The sequence below is a fragment of the Solanum dulcamara genome, chromosome 11 (genome assembly GCF_947179165.1).
Source record: "Solanum dulcamara chromosome 11, daSolDulc1.2, whole genome shotgun sequence".
Lineage (NCBI taxonomy): Eukaryota > Viridiplantae > Streptophyta > Magnoliopsida > Solanales > Solanaceae > Solanum > Solanum dulcamara.
The window spans coordinates 49,965,647-49,981,525 of record NC_077247.1 but is presented as its reverse complement, the minus strand read 5'-3'; the positions used below and the strand labels follow the sequence as shown (position 1 = coordinate 49,981,525).

General features: G+C 28.8%; 1 protein-coding gene across 1 annotated transcript; it reads right to left on the bottom strand.

Annotated features, from left to right (window-relative positions):
- Positions 1-10,661: 10,661 nt before the first annotated feature.
- LOC129873378 (cytochrome P450 77A1) lies at positions 10,662-13,057 on the bottom strand. Its single transcript, XM_055948461.1, has 2 exons — positions 12,268-13,057; positions 10,662-11,690 (listed from the first exon to the last, which is right to left on the bottom strand). Exons 1-2 carry the CDS (start codon positions 13,021-13,023, stop codon positions 10,920-10,922), a joined length of 1,527 nt encoding a protein of 508 aa, XP_055804436.1. The 5' UTR covers positions 13,024-13,057; the 3' UTR covers positions 10,662-10,919.
- Between the last annotated feature and the right edge of the window lie 2,822 nt (positions 13,058-15,879).

Genomic DNA, 15,879 nt, shown 5'->3' with positions numbered 1-15,879 from the left:
TCAATCTTTGAATCGTGTCTATTTGTTCTTTTCAAACACCAACTCTTTACGATGATTATTGGCTTATTGCATATTAATTCGACGTTGATGAATTAGTAGCCATACTTTCCAGTTAGTCCAATGCAAATTCAGTTTTTTTTTTAATTTATCAATTGTACATTTTTGGGATATAGCCATTTAGTAAATGACTTTTATTTCTCTTAAAATTTATGAATCTTTTAAACCACAATCTAAATGTCTTTTATGAATAAGCTAAAAATCTTATGAGAAAAAAATAGACAATTACAAACTAAAATTGTTTGAAAAATTGAGAAATATATGATTAAACATTAGAATTGAATCTAATATTGTTCGGAAGAGTAATTTTCTAAGGAGTATATTTATACCACTTTTAAAAACTATGGACAAATATATAGTCATCCAACCCACTCAATCTTATGCATACATAGCCTCGTGCTATTTATTTGATATTCTACAAACACCAATTTCTTCCGGTTACTAGATAGGTGGAGGCAGGATGAAATAAATTTTAAAAAAAGTTATATGTAACCAATTTATAGTCCAAGTGGTGGAAGGAGGGGAGGGGATGAGATGTTATGTCATGTGGTGTTTACTTCACTAAAATATCAGTGTCATGTGGGATTGGACATCCACCTTGGACAATTCTAACAAAAACGGATATATTTGATTTACTTCTAAGTTATTTTAATTCGATCATATAGCAGGAAGGTAAATTTGATTGTGTTTGCATATGTGTCGTAACTCGTGACCTTTTATTTCTTTATCTCAAATGAATAGACCAACTTATATACCAAGTACAGATAGAAATAGAACCATAAAGCTTCTTCAGTACTGAGGGTTGTTGAGAGGTTTTATGGAGGTTTTCCTTACTCATCTTTCATTGCCCCGCTGTGACCAAAACATAACCAAAGAGAGAAAATAAATGAAAACAAATAAATAAAATGGATGTCATCGTTTGTTTAATTCCTTTAAAACAGGTGCCTCCCCTGAATTATTGTTGGGACCTATATAAATTACTTTAGAATTCATTAGTGTTAATTCAAGTCATGAAAGAGTTGCAACTAATTTAAGATATTTTGGTATTAATTTAAGAAATTTTAGGCAATAAATCAAGTTTTTTTTTTGAAGTTCTATAAAAACTCAAGACTCCTTAGTATAGAATTAATTTTAAGGCGATTCAACTTACAAAATTTTATGAACTGCAATACCTTCAATAGGGGTCCTCAAGCTCAAAGTGTCTATTTATGCATTCTCCTTGTTATCACAATGCTTCGTGTGATAAATCCGCCAAAGGGCAGGCCTCATGTAGTCTAATGTTTTCCCTTTGAATTAAATAAGTTGAGTTATGATCCATTATTATTTAGTTCAAACAAATATTAACCGGATTATATATAGCCAACTCATAAATATACAAATTAATTTCCATTCTACGTATTAGTGAAGCAACTTCGTCCAAATGTAGCCGAGCTCCCCTAAGTTAGATCTAGTTTGAGACGCACATTTATTCCAATGTACTATTTGGGGAACTTTTTTCTTTTTTTGAGCAACCACCAAATAAGTGGTAATGCTTTCGTATTAATTTATTTGTCGTTTTTTTGGGGGTGGGGGCGGAGGAATTAGACAAAATATATATTAGGTCAAAGTTTTTTTTATAAAAAATAATTTAATTATCTATTATTGCAAAAAAAAAATAAATCATTCGGCCACAATTATTGCATGTGAAATGCATTTATATCGGCGAAGTGTACCCTCTATATCTCATATCTCATGTATCTGATATAGTTTGACCTTTGTTCAAGACTTCCCCATTGAATATATAGTAGAATAAATATTTTTTGTTATAAAATAAATCCACTTAGTAAAATAAGAAGGATAGAGTAAGAAAAAATAGAAAAGAGCAGATGAGAAAGAATTCGTATTTGTGTCTGTTTTTCATTGCCAAAAAAACTGTCAGTTTATAGCCAGAAGAGAAAAACTAGTGGGCAATTTGCCCACTTTAAGTGGGCTCCACGTAAAAGGACATCCACTTATATCATAATATTTTTTTAAAAATAATGCTCCGTAATAAATGAGAAATAAATTGATGGTCTGCTTATATGGAATTCGACAATCATCTCCTCATGAGCTAACTTTTTTGGAATTGAGTTAGGCTCAGGTGCCATATCTTTACAAGATATTAGGGCCAGGTCCATCTCCGTTTTGATTCACGGTCTGTGCTTCAGTTGGCTTGAAGGAGATTTGAGTTGGTAGGAATTGAAAAAAAAACTTGTTGAGGAAGATGAACTACTGCGATATACTATTTTAGAGAAAAGACATAAAGTCATCATTGAAGTTGTTCCCTTTTTTCAAAAAGATACTTAAATTTTGCATGAGTCTTATGATCCCCTAAATAATTTTAAAATAATATTATTGCCTCATTTTTCTATTAGCCCCACTTTTAAAAAAAGAAGTGACATCACCACCAATTCTTGATTGCCACTTGTTAAATATTATAAATTTAAAAACTAAAAAAAAAGACTAACTTTTATAAAAAAAATAAAAGAAAAATTCAAAATCCTCCCCCTACCTGCTTCTTCTCTTCACCACAAATAGGAAAAGAAGAGAAAAAGTGACAGAGGATTAAGGAAGAGTCATGGCAACTGGTTAGCACAAGACCGTGCCGCTATTAAAAAATCTAATTGCCATTATTTCAAGGTCACAATAACTGATATTATAGATAAAAACAATAGTGAAGTAGATCATAAAAGTGGAGGGAAAATGTTATTTTTTATTTTTGAAAAATGCTTTTTCGCCGGATAAAATGGTAATTAATAATGATCATCTCCCTTTTCATTTTTTCCTTTCTATTATCTTTTCATCATCTTTTTCGAAGAAATTAAACACCAACGACGAAATTTATCATCAATGTAGTGCAAAAAGCATCCTTTGTCTCTACAAAATGTTTTTTCACTAGATAAAATGGTGATCAATAGTAATCATCTTCCTCTTTATATTTTCTTATCATTTTTAATACCTTTTCATCATTCTTATTAAAAAAAATCAAACACAACGACGAAAATCGCTATCAACCCGTTGAAGAAGACCAAAAAAACAAAGAATTTAATAGAAAATAAATATTACTAAAGAAAGAAAAATAAAAATAAAAAAGTATAAACAAAATAGAAAAAATAGAAAATACTTTGGGTCATCTCTGTCACTCTCCTTGAGAAAGTGAACTACATTCTCTCTGCTAGGTGGCTATAAATGATATACTAAAATCAATATAAAATTGTTTAGGGGGTTATAGAACGCCCGCAAAGTTAAAATATCTTTTTGAAAAAAGAAATAACTTCAGTGATGACTTTATGCTTTTTCTCAATATTTTATAAACATTATATGTGTATGTATATACATCTCTCATACATAATTATCATCATATATACAATGTTATACACTATTTATACATATCGATACATTACATATACGTGCGACTATTTTATTGATTTTTTATCACTTGTACAATTACATAAGAATTTTTTTAGTTCGTTTTTTAGTAACTTTTAATTTTAACTTTCACATTATGCATTTAAGATCATAAAATTAATGAATATTTTCGTATATTTATATATCTTTAATTATAATATTATAATTTTTTTAAAAAAAATTATTTATTTTCTTAAATTTCATGTTAAAGTCAAAACTTGAGAAATAAATTAAAACCAAAAATGTAGTATTCGTCGTTAAATTGCTCAACATTTTATGGCTGCTACTACTGCGACGACCACATTTATGAGAGACGTAGATCCCAATAAAATGTTTCCGCGTACGTGATTGAATTTAAAATTCAACTTTTTTTCTTGAGATAACTGTCAGTCCCTCCGTCTATTTTAATTTATGTACTTTAATAAAAATAAATATCTATTTTTTTATTTATCTAATTTTAAAAATAAATAAATAATATATTGTTTAATTTTGAATTTATTATTATTATTATTATTATTATTATTATTAACTATAGTTATTTTCTGATGCATTTTAAAATATATTAAATTACTATATTCAAAAAGTAATATATATTAAAATTTTCATTTTATTTATTATTTCTTAAAAATGTGTCAAAAACAATATCAGAGTAAAAACGAAAGGAGGAATAACTAAGAGCTGATCTTTGTCCTTCCAATCAATTAAGACCAACACTAATGGAGAATCAGCCATTTTACTGTAGAGACCATACCCTTTAATTTCTAATTAAGAGGCAACCAGTGTTATATCATACATGCTGCTTTTTTGAAAGAAAAAAAAAACTCAACTAGAAATAGTCAATATATAGCATGAAAATACCGGTGTACAAAACTTTAACTCTAAGCACTTTACAACAAAACCATTGACATTAGTAGTCATGTGAAATGCGATTTCAAATTAAATTGATACTGATATTATCATTATGATAAAGACCAAAAATTCGTAATGCCAGAGAAATCGCTTAGGTCAAAAGTCGAAATCGTAAGATAATTTTCTACCTTTTTCCAACCAATCCCCCAAGTGGTTGGATGGTCGCAGATTTCAAATCTAGTTAAAAATTAAAATGTATTATATATTTGTCTCGTACCAATATAATATCACGCCATCAAGACATAGATCCTTAACAAGGCAAATTCAAACAAACGAATTTTTAAAGGAAAATTTTACAAGAGATATATGTGTAGGAGAGCGAAAACTTCGTGAGATAAATTCCAACAGATCTCCCTCGAAAAATTTAGTTGGTAATTAAATTAGCTTATTTTTAATATTAATACTCCAAAGTCCAACCTCCTAAATGGGTCATTTGATAGAGTATATTAGGAGAAATAATCTATATATTATGTATGGTATTATTTAGTACTATGTTTGGTGGGAATTTTGGTCCTATATATAATTAATACATGTATTAGTTATATACCCGATTGGGTATTATAGGGTGTATTACTAATACCATCAACTACATAGAATTTAATACCATGAGATTAATAAATGTAAATACAAAAATATCCCTCGAATCCTTTTTTTAATCATTTTGTTTATTCTCTTGATTTCATGTTTTATATTTGTACTTGTAAATTTGTTTAAATACATTAGCTTACAAATTTTATTATTTAGAGAGAGTTGTTTGTTGCTAAATAAATCCAATACAAATCAAAATATTTGAAATGTGAGTTGTTTAACATTTACTAATTCAAAAAGACAATCTATGACGTTTGTGATCTTAACTGAATGTATTATTTGTTGATATATATGTGATCTTCTGATTATTTGTATTTTGAACGACTTAAAAAATTATAATTTTTATGTGTAAATGTAGATGATTTATTCGATTTTACTATTATTTAAAGTCTTTTTGATTTTTAAAGTAGATGATCTATTTTTTAAAAATGAAAATTGTCATTTTGTGAGTGATCAACTTATGAAAAATGACAATTATTTATCCTCAATAATTCAAGAGAGAAAATAACAAACATATTCTTCTCCCAGCTAGTTAGAAAGCCACAAAAAAATAATATTATCCGATAATTATTTATCTTGACTCGATTATATGAAAAAGAAAATTCTATAATAATTTAAAGATATAATTAAAAAGAAACTTTGTGTAGAATTTTAAACTAAATACAAAATTAAATGAGAAATAATTAACCAAATTCTTGATAAAAAATAATTCTTTCATTACTAATTCTTATTTTATTAATCTTTGTACGAAATGACTCTCACTGGAATTTAGAATTGAAGTTGTTTAAAATAACTGGTGGTCAACTAGTTTTCTTGGTTATAGAGATCAATGGTGAGGTAATAATGAACACAGCTATGAAAGACCACCAAAAATGGGAAAATGAGTGATTTCTTGTAAACACCACTCCCTTATGTTTCCTTTCCTTATGAGGCAACATTTATAACCAAGTCCCAAGATATAAAATTACTCCCATCCGTTGATTTTATTATTTGATCTTTCTATTAAGGTCTCGTTTGATCTCAAGTTTTTAAATATTTTTGGCAAGTTATTTTTGGAAGAAATTTTGATAAAATTGTGTCATGTATTTGGCCCCAAGTTTTGGTGAAATTTCAAAAAATAATTATTTTATACCCGTAAGTTCTAAAAATTATTTAAAATACCCATAAATTCGTGTTATCATTTTATAATGAACATGTTCCGTTAAAAAAACCTTATAACACAATTCATAACAATCAACAACAACAAAATAACATTATAGGAAGAACAATACATTAATTGAATTTAAAAATAATTTTCTTTTCCAAATATTGTCACTCAAACTATTCTTTTCCGGAGGAGGTAATACAAAACTATTCTTTTATAAATCTTGGTTAATCATATTAATGAAGTAAATCGGTAGATAAATTTTTAGTTGAAATTAATAAATGATTGGTGCTTTTATAAAATATAAAAATTTGGGGTTGTTTTTAAAAGTTCCCAAGTTTCCAAGTTCTATTTTTTTTTGGAACTTGGAAACCTGGGGATTTTGTCAAAAATATTTGTCAAGTAATAACAAATTATACGGACAAATATAAATTTCCAAATATTTTTCAAGTTTTTCTCAAAAACTATATTTGGGACAAAACGCTATCTAAATATAAATATATATATATATTTTAATAAATTAATAAAATTTATTATATATTTTTTATATTATTCTTAATATTAAAAAACTACATAAAATAATAATTTAAAATTCTGCTAAAGAGTGAAATAATATAAAATAGAGGGAATATCTCAAAGTAGTGAAATGAAAAAAGTAATTTAGTATGAATAGATAAATTGCTTTACTACTATATATATTACCAGGCCACTGCCCACATATCAATATCCCCTTGCTAATTAAGGGGATGGCCGGCTCCACTCATAATAAAACAAGTCAGAATTCAGAACCAACCACTGAGCATCGCGCACCAACTACCCAACAAATCATTTACTACCACTCTGCATTTTTGCAGTGCTAGTTAATTTGTGTTTAATCATAAATTTTTAAATATTTTGAAAAATTAAATTTTGGTCAAATTTGAATTGAAGTTTCAAAATGTATTTGATTATAGTTTTTTTAAAAATATATTTCACTTTTTTTTTGTGAAAAATATGAAATATGACATATATTTATAAGTTCTGAAATCTATCAAAAATACTCAATCCTATCAAACAAACATACTTGCAAATCCCAAAATTATGCAAAATCTTCATTGATAATATTCATTATCATTATCACAAATCATAATCCTATATAAAATTTGATACAAAATTATTATTTTTTAATGAACTAGATAATATATTATCCTAAAATCATAACAAAATATTTTAATAAAAACTACTAATAGCACAATTGTTGGATACTACAGTTCATCAAATTGCAGTTAGTTATAGAAGATCCATCAATGAAAAATAATAATAACAATGAGAATAACTAAACTATTTTTTAATAAAATCTTTCCAGAGGAAACTCTTCACAGAGAGATAGAAATTAGTTGGGGTCATAATAGATGGAGCTTTTATAAATTATAAAAATTTAGGGCAAGTTTTAGAATTTTAAGAGAAATCGATAGTTATATCTGCTTTGGAGCAGATTTTGGAATTTTATTTGATTATTAAAATCTCCACAAAACTAGATAAATTCTATGATCAAATAAATATTTGCCAATATTTTTTTTCAAAAATTTCTTATAAAATCTATGATGAAACAATCCCTTATTTTTTCTCATCAACTAGCTTGAGAAGAATATAGTAGATAGTCACATCCAGTAATTGAATCATAATTTAATGACATTAATTGATGATCACTAAATAGAACCATATTTATCAATCTTTAAGGAAAGACATTAATTGATGATCACTCTCCTATTAGTCACAATCTTAGTACGTAGTGCTATTCAAATGAGCTTGACACATACGTGATTTGCTAAGCATGCATAGAGACCAACCCAATAATTGAAACTTGCCGTAAATTGTGACCTTTTATTTTTAGATGACTTTTTACTTAAAAATATGGTTACGTCAGCAAATTTTGAAAAAGAGACGTACGTCAAAGAATGTGATGTGAGCAGCGTATTTCAATACAAATATTAGTGATGATTTATTACACGGCTCAAATTCATAGTGATTACTGGTAAGTGGTAATTAAGTGAAATTATAGTATTTAAGTTCATTTGATAATATTTAATTCCCCGATTAATGAAATTTCACTGAATTTATTATTATTTTGTTATTGGTAATATTTGATTCGTTCTTTGTTTATGATGTAGGATTAGGTGATCATTTTATATATGTCACTACAAGGAATTAAAGACAAAACAAACATTATATTAGGTTAAATGTTCATCTTTACAAATTGAATTTATTGACGAAGTAGGTGTCGAATGATATTTTTTATGGAAAATATGTCTCTTCACCATTGAGTAGAATTAATTATAACAGACTTCAACAAAAGCCCTCTTCCAATCTTAGTATTATTAATATTCAAATGAGCTATTGAGCTTGATAATTTGTTAACTACTTCCTCCGTTTTGGTATTACTTAGTTTTCGTTGAAATTACACACCTCATTTTAATTAGAGGTGTATTTTATTAAATTAATTTTATTAATAATATTTTGAAATTTTAAAGTTGATTATTACTAATTTATATATTTATTTAATACTAAAAAGAGTATATATATTTTTTTCAATTTACTAAAATAGATAAATAAAATAAAATATCTATTGTGACGTAGATATCAGATAAATAAAATGGTGGGAGTATATTAGAAGACCAGTTCAATGATTAGACAACCTTAAGTAAATGATGGGGCAAAATATCCCAACTTATCTCACTGGTCACTATACCCGACACGTTGGTAGTAGTTGGTAAATGAAATAATGATTTAAGTTTATTTGGTCCTCTATCAGTTTATTTTATTTATCTATTATACGTAAAATAGATATTTATTTTTATTTATTTAATTTAAATAATTATTTATTATTTTATTTTTATTTTACTTTTATTATTAAAAACTATTCAAATATTAATTTTTTAATATCTTAATAACTTACAGTAATTAAGAATAATATAATAAAATTATTATTTTATTTATTATATTTTTTTAAAATATACCAAATCAACTATAGACACATAAACAAATAAAATATATAAAACTTTTCATGTCACTACTAGAAATTAGAGATACAACAAATAAAAGATATAAAACTTTATATCTTTCACATGTTTATCAATTAATTTTTACGTGAAGAGTCTAACAATATCAAACTTTTGAAGAGAAGAGTGGTCTCTTAACATGGCTTAAACAACCAACATGGATCGTGGTGCAGTGGTGGGACTGCTTCATCATTAATCAGAGGTCTTGAGTTTGAATTCTGAGAATGAAAAAAATTCTGTTGGGAGCGTCATCTCCGAATAGGCCCTGCAATACGTGATTCGAATTTAATCAGGACTTCACGGGCTCTAAACACCGAATAAAAAAAAATATGGCTTAAACAAACTCATTTTTTAAATTAATTTTGAAGATTAAGTTATGTTCAATATATATTTTTTTACATGATATTAAAGTATGATCAATCTATTTTTATTTTTGATATATATAGAACCTTCATATTAAATTGCCCATAGAGCCCTGGGCATAATTAAGGGGTTGTATGAAGAATTCTACATCATCCCTTTATGAGATGTATAGTCTTTTTAATTCGACTTAGTCAATTCTCACCTTTTAAGCTGTCTTTTAAGATTAAAGTAGTCCTATTATCAATTTCTTAATTCCCCCCGACAAAGTCGGAGTCTTTAAGGAAGATATTGTTTCTTTGTCACTGAATAGAACCATGCAAATTTCAACCAAAGGGACTAATTATGACCACTATCATGTTAGTCACAATCTTAATATTATTAATATTCAAATGAACATTTACAAAATCTGCCAACGTGTCGATCGTAACTCGTGACCTTTATTTTTTTTCCATTGTCTTTAATAATTAGACCAAACCAAGTACAAAACCATAAAGTTTCTTCAATGAAGGTTGTTGAAGGCTTTATGAAAGTTTTCTGTATCAGTAGAATACTCATGATAGAAATGAATAAAAAAAATTTTAAAAATAAAATTGAATGCTTGTTTATTTAATTTCACAAAAACAGGTTCATTCCCTAAATGGTTGTGGGACACTATATATTATGTACTACTATTATAAGTCATTACTTTAGCTTTGATGGGTTATCTCCCAATTCAGGTCCACTTCCACACTTTCTTTTGTCATAGAGTGATCCATTAATTGCAGAAAGTAAGTACTATAATTAGTAAAATAATAAAATATATAAACTGATATTGAAAATTTCTTTTTAAAACTATTACTACTAATATTTATTAATTAAATCATTCTAGTATTAAAGTATTTTAACTTGTTATAGTTGTAGGTTAATTATTTATTCCATCTTTTACGATACTATATCATGTTTACGTTAGTAGTTACATGTTGGAAGTAGCTTATTATATAATCGTGTAAAATATACATTATTTATAAAGGAGTTTTACAATATCAGATAACATTTACTTATATAAATAATTTATTTTTTAAAACAAGTGTTGTTGATAGTTGATACATAACAAGAAATCTGCAACATTATTAATTTCATCACACCAAGTGAACATGTATATATAGAAAAAATTTCATCATTAATACATACTCTTATGTTCTGGCCGCAACAATTAATTCTAGGATCTAGAGTCTAGCTAGGCCATGTGACATCCAGCAAAAGCAAATTAGTGAAGACACATTATCCATAATAATTTCTTTAACATTAAAAAGAAGCAACCTAAGACCTTATAATACATCGTACGTACATCACATGAACAAACATCTGGAAATTAATTAACCAAACACGATCCAATTAATTAATTCCCTCAAATTTTAGATCCTTGGCAAAATAATTGCTTTGAGGGGATTTTTCATCACAACGGTAAAAGCAAAGGTCTCTGTCGGGTCGGGTGGGTTGTCGGGTATGGGTATCCATTTGAATTTATGAACCATCTTAGCAAGCATCAAATTAATGTGCAACGTACCCAATGACCATGCGGGGCAGATCCGACGACCCGCCCCGAATGGTAGCATCTTCACACCCCTCATTCCGGTAATGTCCACGTCAACTCCATCCCCAGTCAAAAACCTTTCCGGTCGAAACTCGCCGGGATCTTTCCATAGGCTTGGGTCCTCCGTTAACCATGCGGTGTAAAATTCAACATAGGCATCAGAAGGGATATTGTACCCTCCTAATTGTGTGTCATTTGTTACAGAATGTGACAACACAAAATGGCTAGGTGGGTGCCTCCTAAATGTCTCCTTCACAATGGCTCCAAGAAAAGGCATTTTTTCAACATCACTTTCTGAAATTGAACCATTTTTACCAACACAATCAACTATTTCTTTGTAGAGTTTTTCTTGGATTTCTTGGTTCATTACTAAGTGAAGTAAAGCCCATTCTAGTGCAGTGGCACTAGTATCAGTTCCTGCACCAATTGTTTCTGAAACAAGGGTGATAATCTCTGCTTCTCCTAGTTTCCTGCCAGGTGGCTCAAGACTAAATAATGAATCAACATAGGCTGCACCAATTGGACTTACCATTTCTGATTCGCTACTTTTAGGATCTCCATTGCTGTCCACAAATGCCTTTCTGTCCCTTACCTGTTAAAGATATAATATAATTAAAAATGTGCTTTCTATTTAAATAATATGGTCACACAATTTAATATGTGGTTTCAACACAAGTGAAAGGTCTTGGTTCAAATCTCATTGTCATCCACAAAACAAAAAACAGTTTCACATGTTTGACACGTGAAACATAATTAATTAGATCCATACATTAGAGTCGTGTACAATTAAGTAATTAAAAGTCTAATATCTCTAATGACTTGTAACCTGTTTGATCCAATTCTAAAGGAGAAGGAGGAGCAGGAGTACTTCTATTTTTATATTAAGAGTGCTTTGTTTTAGAGAGTTAGGCGATTGACAAAGCTTCTACATAAAAATAGTAAATATTTTTGAGTAGTAGTACAAGGGGAAAAAAGTAGCTTTAATTTGATCTCCCCTAAAAACCACTAGTTTTTGAAAAGTTAGCGAAACACAAATTGCTTTTCTAAATTTGGCAAAAGTCATTTTCAAACTAATTAACCATACACAACTGTTGTATTTTGCAAAAATATCAAGTACCACTTTTTGATTTTTAGAAGCTTTCTCAAACAGACTACTTTATTAAACTTACCAAAGGAACTAGGTACTCAAGTTGAATCTGCCTCAGGTTCTTTGCTTGTTTTACTTGGCTACGAAACAACGGTGTGAGCAGCGGCAAGAAGTCAGGAAGTTGAGGAGCTGTAATAAGCATAACATCTTTAAGTATACTCTCAATCTTCTTGATTCTCTCTTCAGAAATTTTAGCTCCAAAACAAAGGCAAATAAGAATGCTACATATCGTAAGCCTACAATTAGCCATCACTTCTACAAACCCATTTTCCGAAACTTCATTCTCAAGCCTTTTCATGTGATATTCCATAGCCCATTTCCTTATCCAACTACACTGCTTGATCCTCGTTGGATTTATCAACTCCGTAACGAAATTCCGTCGGAGAACTCGCCACAACGGGCCATACTCGGCCGAGTTGATGGCGCACTTTCCCACGGAGAATATTAGACGGATCGGTGAATCGGGAGGACGGCTGGCGAAAAGCGGACCGTTTTGAACTAATGCCTCGTGGATTAATTCGGAGCTAGTGATTATAACAAGGGTACGTTGCCCCATTTGCATGGTGAAAATAGGTCCATATTTTTTACGTAAATCACGTACTACATAAATAAAAGGACGACGTTGGAGAATAACTTGGAAAAGATTTCCAACCAATGGCCAACCAGGTGGACCTGGTGGCAGATTTTTTTTGCCACCACCAGTGATTGACCAATATTTCCACCATACACACAAAAGAAGAATTGCTAAGCCAAGTAATAGAATATCCATTACCTCCATTTTGCTTTCTTTTTTCTTTCTTTAGAGTGTGTTGTGTTGTGAAAGGTTTATTTGTTTATAAAGACAAAATTGGTAGGGGGTCGGAGTGAATGAGTTTATCTACCTACTGATCGTATATTTATTGTATACTCAACAAAATATTTACTAGACATTTAATCTCCGTACCTGGCCATAAATATTGTAGTAGTTACTTGGTAGGAGGAAAACTATATCTGACATCTACTTGACTTTTAAAAAATTATATTGATATTCCGTATAAATTTGATACTTAATTAATTAGATTTATAACATTATACTCGTAATTTTGGGCATTTAGGGAAAAGAAAGAGAGTTTGACCTGAATATAATGAGTTAGGTTGCAGTTTGGAAGATTACTACTATAATTTGCCATTAAACGTATAGTCCGTCAAAATGAAACAAAATTATGAAATCCTAACTAGGAAAAGATTAGTAGAATAATACAGCTTATTTAATAATAATAATAATAATAATAATAGTAAGGTTTTTCGAATTTAATTTTAAGTGGACAGGTGTGTATATCAAATGAATTAAATAGAATGCATTAAAAGTCTTCTTTTACTGTGACTAAATCAAGTGGTGCCCCTACTAGCTAGAAAAAATTCTAAGTTTTACACGAAGAAGCAATAAATGGCAATCTCTACTACTCAACCTCCAAATATGGGGAAACAATATAATCTATGACCAAACTAAATAAATACTATGAGAAAACAATTTTAAAAACTAAAACAATGAAAATAATAAAAAACATTATCTTTGGTACTGTACAACCTATTTCATGTCTAACTTTGTAACCAACAACGCATACACAAATTGATACTAGTACTTTTGTCCCTGCTCATCCTACTTTTTTTTTTTTTTTTTGTCATTCTCCACTTCAAAAATCAACTGAATTATCTTTTTTTTTTCTTCTCTTTTATGACTCCACAAGGAACCTAGTTATAAGAAATAGAATGGATTAACCAAACTATTAGAAAAGAAAAAAATATTTAAATTCTGAAACTATAAATAAGAGGATATCATGCAAGGAAAATAAAATAAAATAGTTATAAACCTTTATTTTGTAAGCGGAAGTGGAAAACCATGATATATTACAAAGCTGTTTAAGAAATTTACACCTATATATATGCATGTCATAACATGTGTTTTTAATAAATAAATAAATAAAATAGTACTGGACTATATTATAAACTCAAAAAAAAGGAAAAAATTACGCGGTATGGCAAACCTTACTATTATATTACACATTTAGGGTATAGTTTAAAATAATTACAGCTCGAATCAAACATAGCTATCTATTTACGTGATATGACAAATCTCGCTTGCCAGATATACAAATATATATGTATATCAGTTACCATTATACAATTTTTCTGACAAATATACATATACAATTCGACTCTCACTCGCCTCGCTGCTCCCTCTCTCGATCTCGCTTTCCTCCCTCTCTCGATCTCGCTCGCCTCTCTCCTCCTCTCTCTCAATCTCGCTTGCCAGATATACAAATACATATGTATACCAGTTAAATATATATAATTTTTTGACAAATATACATATACAATTCAACAAATATAAATATACAATTCATCTTGCGCTCGCCTCTCTCCTCCCTCTCTCGATCTCACTTGCCTCTCTCCTCTTCTGTCTCAATCTCCCTTGCCTCTCTCCTCTTCTGTCTCAATCTCCCTTGCCAGATATACAAATACATATGTATACCAGTGTTTGTATATTTAGGTATATAAATAATTCGTGGGTATAACGTTTGTATAATTCGCTACAGCTTTTGTATAATTCGCCACAATGTTTGTATAATGGCAAATTTATGTTTATCATTATAAGTAATTAGACAAACTATACCACATGAAGTAATTATGCTTAAAAGGTTTATCATATCTGGAAAAAAAATCCCAAAAAACAGTCATTACATCAAATCGGAGGTGGACTGAAGGTTTCCAAGACTAGCATTTGATTACATAAGCAGCCGATTTTTTTCTAGCAAAATTTATAAATCATGGTTCTCTCGATGAAGCTACTTAACTTTAAATATATAGCAGCAAAAGTTGGTCAGACGTACAATATTTATTATATTTTAAAAGAGTTTAAATTTTGTGTCGTATATAACTTTTTTACACTATCAGGTAAGACTGATCTACTACAATAGGTAACCAATTTTTTTTTAAAAAATATTTTGTAATCAATTTTTTTCTAATTATTTTCTTTTTCTAAAATTCAAATACTCATTCTTTTTATTTTTCTTATTGATCTCTCTCGCTTGAAAACCTCGGTATTCATAGCTCCTCAAATTTTATTTTTTTAAAAACTTTTCCGAACCCATATGTCCACGATCCTTTCTCTATCTATAGATTATTCATTGTGTTGTATTTATCAGGAACTTCTTCTGAAAGAATGATTTGTATTTTTTATATTTCGATTATTGTAACTAATGTTTATTTACTCAAAAATATTCTCATAGCAATTTCTAGTCTCCATTACGATTCCAACAAAATAAAGTGGAAAACTGTGAGAACTAAATAAGAAAATGAAATTAACCCACTAGGAAGATAGAACAAAACAAAGTCTTTTAAAAATATTCATGTAATCAAAATCAAATTGATCAAAGATTATATTGCAATAATCGATAATGATGACGACATCAAAAGAATTTATCTCCCACTTTTAAGGATACCCACCAAAGAAGAACTTCGGGTCAGAGTGTTAATTGGAAATATTATGACCACTAATAGTTCGATTCATATGGAATTACAACAATTCATAATGAACATCAAGAAAAAATTCAAAAATTAGCTATTTGAGACAATAAAAAATTATCCCTTTTAA

Excerpts from the sequence above, each read along its gene's own strand:
- LOC129873378 (XM_055948461.1), bottom strand. The coding sequence starts at position 13,023 with ATGGAGGTAATGGATATTCTATTACTTGGCTTAGCAATTCTTCTTTTG. Across the intron at positions 11,691-12,267 it reads TTGAGTACCTAGTTCCTTTG|GTAAGGGACAGAAAGGCATT; the intron begins GTAAGTTTAATA and ends TATCTTTAACAG.